Source organism: Sceloporus occidentalis, unplaced genomic scaffold (genome assembly GCF_023333645.1).
Source record: "Sceloporus occidentalis isolate IW3139 unplaced genomic scaffold, rSceOcc1.0.p SCAF_143, whole genome shotgun sequence".
Lineage (NCBI taxonomy): Eukaryota > Metazoa > Chordata > Lepidosauria > Squamata > Phrynosomatidae > Sceloporus > Sceloporus occidentalis.
The window spans coordinates 1135223-1142686 of NW_028317123.1; the positions used below are offsets into that span (position 1 = coordinate 1135223).

Below are 7464 nucleotides of genomic sequence, written 5' to 3' on the forward strand. Positions count from 1 at the left end.
TTTATGTATTTTTTCTTTTTAACCATAGTTTCAAGCCTTTCTGCTCGGGGGAAACTAGATATTTTTTTTTTCCCTTAATTTTATTTTCCTTTTTTTTCTTTTTCTTTACACAGCAGGCCCATCACTAAGATTTTAAAATAAAAAGAAAGCGAAAAAAAAAAATCTATAGTTGGATACACAATAATTTCAGAAGCCTCACTTTGAATAGGTCTAAAAGACTGTACAAATATACAATTTTTAACTATTCAGAATGAATACAGGATAGGGAAACAAAAATATCCCCAATATCTATACACAATGAACCGGAAGCTTTTTTTTTTTTGTAATTTTTTTTTTTTTTTTTAAATTCTCCTTTTAATATGTTATACTCCTCACTATTGGGTGGAAAAGGGTATGAACAACCACTTTACCGCGAGAAGGGACGGCAAATCATCTTATTGCGGACCTCTCAAGAAGCAAAATGATTAGAGGGAAAAAAAAAGTAAAATAAAAAAAAAAAAAGTAAAAATGACAAAAAATAAAAATAAAAAAAGGGAAGAATTGCAGATCAACACCACTATGCATTCTGTAGCCTTCAATGTTATTTTCACATTGTTTTGCGCCCAATGCAGCGGATATCACAAGCAATTTCAACAAATAGCACAGTTCTATAAAGAAATTGTGGAATAAGGTGACTCCGACTTCCACTGTTCCGGAGCCCTGCCACCTATTGGCAGTAAAACAGTTCAAGTTATGCTCAACAGTCACTTCAGTTAAACAGTTTACTGGGCTTAGTGCGGCGTCCACAATAACCATCTATACTTGTTGGCTACTAAGACCTACACCGGTTAGATTGCTGTGCATTGCATCTGTAACAGTCACATCGAACTGATCCACGTTTTCGCTGTCAAACGTGCTATTTGGCCATTCGTTGGGCGGGTTTGATAAGCTCTCGTCTTTTACAGTAGAATTGGGGAACGGCAGCGACGCGCCTTTGGCCCAAAACTCCTCGACTTTGCCAAAAGAATTTGTTTTCCATTTCGGCTGCTCCTCTCTGCTATTTGACACTGGAGCTTCTGCTGTCGCGGTTTCTTTGTCTCTCCCCGTATCGTCGCTGTGGTTGGAATCGTTAATAAAAAGTTCCTGCTTTACCTTCGGGGGGCTATCTTCTAAGTCCGATCCCTGTCGAGAACCAGGGTCGCTTTCAGAGCGCGAAGCTTCATCTTTCCACACAGAAGGTTCTTCCGGATCTTCTTCGCTCTCAGAGTCGTCCAAAATCACTTCTTTTGATGCCTCTGAGACATCGGCGGCTTTGGGTGCTCGCTGGACCTCTTTGTCGGTCTTTTCAAGAGATTCCATAGGTAACGGGGAACAGCCTGGCTCTTGCTTTCTTATAGGGCTTGTTCTGGGCTCCTCTGGGTTTTTCTCTGGACTCGCCTCGCTGCCGCTTTCGTTTAAGTCGTCGTCGACATTTACAAAGCTATCCGAGGAACTGGACTCGTTTATCTTTTTCTTGTCCACCGTTTTGCTGGCATTCGGTTTGGACACAGATTCATCGATGTTCTTAAACATCCACTCGGCGCCAAACTCCATGTCGTGTTTTACTTTATTTAATTCCTTCATGTTAAAGCCGAGTAAGACGCTAAGGTTGTATCGCTCGCAGTCTCGAATGCACTTTTTCCTTTTGTTGCTGAAATGGGAAGCGATATCGTTTTTCCACAGCCACAGATTGGCGGCCAACTTCTCTATTTCTCTCCGGCTGGGATACGGCTTCATGTTGAAGTACTTTGTAAGGAATGCTTTTCTTGCCTCGTAGGAATCGTCTTCGTGACCCTTTGGATCCAAAGCCAACACCACTGGCTCTTCGGGTTTATCATCTAAAATAATTGTAGGATCTTGATCATCATCTGGCCTTCTCCTCTTTGCGAGCGCCAGCTCAACGAAATCACTTGACCGTTTCAACGGATTCACGGTGGGGACCTGGCCTAGCTTCTGAGGGGTGGATTTATCTTGGCCGTTTTGGGTCTTCCCAACACCTCGACAATGCACGAGATGCAACGTAATGGTCGATGCGGTCATGTTACTCGTGTAAACCCCAAGGCAATGGATGCATTTATACGTGAGCTTTTTCTCTACAGGGTGGACAGTCTGAATGACTTGATGTCTCTCTCTCAAGTGATGCGCGAGGGCATCGGATATGGGACCTTTCAAGATAGAAAAACAAAGGGGGCAAAGCGTCTTGCCTACATCTTTCTTGTAGGGCACTGCGGCCTGAGGTAAGTTTTTTACCGGCGCTTCGGTTTTCTCCGTTGCTTTTGGCTGAGGTTTTGGCGCAGGTGGAGCCGCGTTCTGCGCATGGTAAGCTACGGACTCGGCGGGCGCATCTCTAAGGTTGTACGTGGTCACAAGTAAGTGTATATTCGTGTGACTTCCTTGCTGTAATGTTAAGTCAAAGGTCAAGGTGGAATCCGTTTTAGGAGCCATTTCTTCGTCGGCGTGAACCATTCTCATGTGAGCTGCCATTTTTTCCACATCGTTGAAAGTGGATCGACAGTAGGGACAAGACAGGCCGTGGATCAACATGTGGTTGAGCAAGGTATCGGTGGGCAGGTAGCGATTACAGTATAGACATTTGCTCGTAAAGTTGTGTATTTTCATTATGTAATTGGCTACGGCGGGGACCTTCTCAGCTTTGTGCTCCTTCTCAAAGTGAACACTGTAGACGTTCTCGGGGAATAACTCATTGCAGATCGTACAGATTTTCCATTTTTGGGTGGAAGAGTTGGGGTTTGCAGCAGCGGCCGCCGCAGCCGCCGCCACCGAGGCCGCCGTCGGAGGCTTTGAACCAGACGGAGTCAGCGTTCGAGACGGTACGTGCGATGGAGTTATGGAGGCAGGTTTCATGTGACCCGAGGAAAGACTCGAATTTCCAGATCCGAGTGAGTACCTTAAAGGAGCCTGGGATCTCTGATCGGCACCGAGTGAAAAAGCTCTCCCGTTCCCACCGGGAAGCATTTGTTTCATAGACTGGGACTGCTGGGGAAGAGACACGGGGGCATTTCCACTCATTCCTAGTCTCATTTGCTGGCCAACAGAGTAGCCAGACATGTTCTTAACTCCATAGTTGTTTTGCTGCATATGGACATTGGACATCATATTAGAATTCATTGAGGGCTTTGGTATAGTGAGTCTATTTACCATTTGCTGAGAGGGAAGGGTTCGGACATTTCCGGCGGACATTGATCCCAATCTCTGAGGCATACCTAGAGGTTTTTTATCCTGTGGTTTCGGAGCTATCAACATCAATGGCTTGGACCTAGGAACAACCACATTTGTGTGCCCTATCATGGCGGTCACTTGATAGCCTATGCGTTCATGGTCTTCAATGACATGCTGAACTAAAGTTTCATAGGTCTTCGGCATGAAAAGGCAACGCTTACAATGGATGCTGCCCTCGTCCCTCGGATTTGAACCCACAGGCACTGCACCATTAAGAGATTTGTCTCCCGACTTTGCAACATAAGGCGCGGCAACATGCTGGAAATGTTCTCTGTATATGTGCTTTCTAACCACTTCGTAGAGAGGATCCCTGTAAGTGCACTTCTTGCAATAATAAACAGCTTGCTCTACGCTGTCGGACTGTTTGGGTTTAAGGCTTTCAAGCTTATTCTTTTCTTTGAAGACGCCGAGGCCTGGGTTGGGAGTCGGCGCGTTCGGAGCATGAAACACTTTGATGTGCATCTCCAGAGTCTTTCTGTCTCCATTGTAAGTGCAGTACGGGCAGTTCAGGAGGATTCGGTTTTCAAAGTCTTCGTTGTGGACGTTTCGAAAGTGACTTTTGTAGGCGGAGAAAAACTTGGAAGAAAACGGACACTGGCTGCAGCAAAACTGTTTGGTACGATAATCCTAAAAAAATGAAACAGGAAAAAAAAAAAAAAAAAGTTAATTCTTTTTTTCACATAAATAAGGTACTGGGGGCCTGTAGTTACACCAATTCCAATTCTAATAAACAATTTAGAACTATATTGTCTCGATTTCATACGCATATCTTGGATTCCTGGTAGAATGGTAGGAAATACTTGCCCGTTCACTTCTAGGTGGCTGTTTTTGGCTTGTAATATACAGTAATCATTGCAGAATTAAGTTCTGTAAAGGGCATATTCCTCAAAACAAGTCTCCAAAAGTACCATTCTTCCGGCCAACCACAAATCTTTTCACCTTCACTAACCGTTTAACTTCACTAGAACATACATTTTATGCCACCCCCAATATCTTAAAGAACAAAAACAGTATGATGTTTCTTCACATCCTAAAAGGCATATTATAAAGCACAGAAAAAAAAAAAACTGATAGAAGAAAGGAGGCAGGCCACAAGTAAATGGATATCAAGGGTCTGTGTGTTTAATTGCCACAAACATACAATAAGACTCAAGGTCAAATCAGCTAGCGAATCACTAATAAAATTCAATTTACTTACGACAAAATCTTATAGTCGCATTATACACTAAGCTTAAGAACAAGATTAAAGACGGTGGGAATATATAAAAGTATAGGTTCTCTTACTGGCCAGCTAATGCACTCAAAATATATTCATTTACTTGTGTTGAGCTTGGAGAGCCACCACATGCCACAGAGTTCCACTTATCTTTGACATTTACAGGGAAAACCATTACAAGGTGCGTCTTTGCAGCCTGTATTTTGTAAGCTTGGTAATGCTGGGGCTGTAGACCTAGCATCAATCACAGGCTCCAGAAGCACGCGTTTCTGCAGAGAACCTAGCTAGATGCTTTTAAGCTTGACACCAGAAAAATCAAACAAAATGCAAGGGGGGAAAAAAAGCCAAACCTGATTTTTAGTGAGAGAGGGGTCCCACAGCCCCACATCATCCCATGACGTGTTCTTTACGTAAAAGTCATTGGGTTCAAACTGTTTAAACTCCTGAAAGAGAGGGAACAAAATTAGAAGTCAGACACGGGCATTTTAAAAAGACCAGCTATGCGAGGATGACATGTTTCATGTCAAGTAAAAGCATACGTTATCTAGAAAACATCTACTTGGGAGATTTGATCTATGCATTTGGTAGCATGGTAACTCAAGTAAAACTTTATCCCACACAAAGCGTTGTCACATTTTTATTTTCATATGCAGCTCATGCTGGAACGCCATGTTGAATACACGGCGGCACGTGTAGCCGACTGCAATAACATTTCCGTAAAGAGATTCTTAGTTACTGAAGCAATAGCGCAAACCCTGGCTCTTGAAATGCTTTGGTTGCATTCCAAAAGCAGATGTTTCTACCACAAGGCTAGCAAACAAAGGCCTCCAGCTGCGGCCGATACACATGCCCAGGGCTATGTACTGGCTTTCTCTTTTAGTGTGCCAACATCAATGCGGGGGGGGAGCCTGCGCTAGCGCCGGGGGGCACGCGCAGACGACAACTTACATCAACATGGTCTTTGCAATATTCCAAGCCAATGTCCCCCAAGATCTTCTTCACCGTCTTCCTGGCTTTTCTTAAACTGCCAAGGTTATTAACAGGAAGCTGGAACATAATTTCTACCTGAAAAATAGGAAAAAAGAGGATGTTTTAGGACAAGAATAATAAAAGTGACAATATTTGGTGTTTACCTCGTTGGAATTAGAAACATTTCAAAGCTCTACAGGCAGGGTTAAAAACAGATCACCTATTTGTAACTAAGCTTTATTCCCGTAATATCGATTCTTTAGTACGTTTATACGCGATGCCCCTAAACAGGTAGGAAATGTAACCAACTCGGCTCGATCCCACAGATTTAAGGTGGACTGAAAAACAAAAATTCAGGAAGCCATCATTTTTCAATTTCGAAATGGGGAAGCAAAAAAGAAAAAGGAGTTAAATACCCTTTGACTGAGAAGGGGGTAATAAGTGATTTCAAGAGAGAAATCAAAACCAGTGAAGCAGGAGCGTTACAGAATTGTTAGCAGTTGCTTAAAAAGTCAGTGGCCATCATCACATCGAGGACATGGCTCAAGACTAAACCTCATTAAAAAAAAAAAAAAAAAAAGGACTTTTCCATTGGCATGGATAGAACGGGGACCACACTGTTCCAGGACAGCCCGGATATGTAGCTACTGAAGACACCGCAGCACCGTGCGGTCATACAGAGCCACGAGCCAATGCCCCGGGAAGAGCGCATGTTTAAATTCCCTCGCTGCATTGGCCTTTACCACTTCTGTTCGGCGGCCGTTTAGGGAAATACGCAACATTTCCTTTTCAAATATCCCGAGGTGTGTAAATCTCTAACTTTCTCAGTTCATCAAATAAGTTGCCTTTCACGGTCTTCCAACCTTTTTCTCTGTTAACGGGGCTGATTCACTAAACACAGTTGTGGGCAAGCTGCAGACACAGACAGTAGCTGGAAGTGACTACCGACATACGCAGGAGAGCAAACGTAACGGGGACTAAAAACCAAAACTAACAAAGCAGGTTTCTGGTAGTTAGGTGCATTGAACGCGTTCTTATTCAGGTTCGTGTTGACATACCTGTGGTTAATAAAAACAGGGCGAGACAAACCCCTGGCCACGGGTGACAAGAAGCCGCTTCCTGAAGCCCAGTTCTTGCATGAATCCGGCACCCGGTGCTTTTCCGTGCAGGCGCGGTGTGCAGCCCCCAGCAAGGTCACGTAATGCCGGGCACTCGCCCGACCGCGCACACGCAGGAAAGAATAGGGTGCCAGATTCACGATGGCAGAAACAATGGCTTGGCTGGTCTCCACGGGGAGAGGGAGTAGTGAGTGTGTGCATTCTGTAGTCTCAGGGTGTATATGTATATATTCATATACGTATGTATAGCGCTAGAGTCAGTGTGCTTGTGTGTGTATGTATAGTGCTAGAGTCAGTGTGTGTATACTGTAGTGTCAGTGTGCTTGTGTGTGTATGTATAGTGTGTGTATGTATAGTGCTAGAGTCAGTGTGTGTATGTATAGTGCTAGAGTCAGTGTGTGTATACTGTAGTGTCAGTGTTCTTGTGTGTGTATGTATAGTGCTAGAGTCAGTGTGTGTATGTATAGTGCTAGAGTCAGTGTGTGTATACTGTAGTGTCAGTGTGCTTGTGTGTGTATGTATAGTGTGTGTATGTATAGTGCTAGAGTCAGTGTGTGTATGTATAGTGCTAGAGTCAGTGTGTGTATACTGTAGTGTCAGTGTGCTTGTGTGTGTATGTATAGTGCTAGAGTCAGTGTGTGTATACTGTAGTGTCAGTCACTCTTGCTATATGGTGGTAGCGTGTATGGCATTTATGTTACAGTATGGCATTACCAAAGTGTACGTCAGCATATACTGTTAGAGTGTATGGCGTAAGCATGTGTGTTACTGTATGGTGTGTGTATACGTATGTTCGTGTATGGCAAGGCTTGACAAACCCCAGGTGCCAAGAAAATAAACATGATATGGGGGGGGGGGGGGGGGGGGTTCTAGCTCCACTGTAATAAAAAAGGTACCATCATC

General features: G+C 43.9%; 1 protein-coding gene across 1 annotated transcript; it reads right to left on the minus strand.

Moving 5' to 3' along the window:
- Window positions 1-586: 586 nt before the first annotated feature.
- LOC149280949 (activity-dependent neuroprotector homeobox protein-like) lies at window positions 587-5530 on the minus strand. Its single transcript, XM_089499914.1, has 4 exons — window positions 5423-5530; window positions 4825-4917; window positions 802-3885; window positions 587-706 (listed from the first exon to the last, which is right to left on the minus strand). The coding sequence occupies exons 1-4, from the start codon at window positions 5528-5530 to the stop codon at window positions 587-589; spliced, it is 3405 nt and encodes a 1134-aa protein (XP_089356040.1).
- Window positions 5531-7464: the final 1934 nt, after the last annotated feature.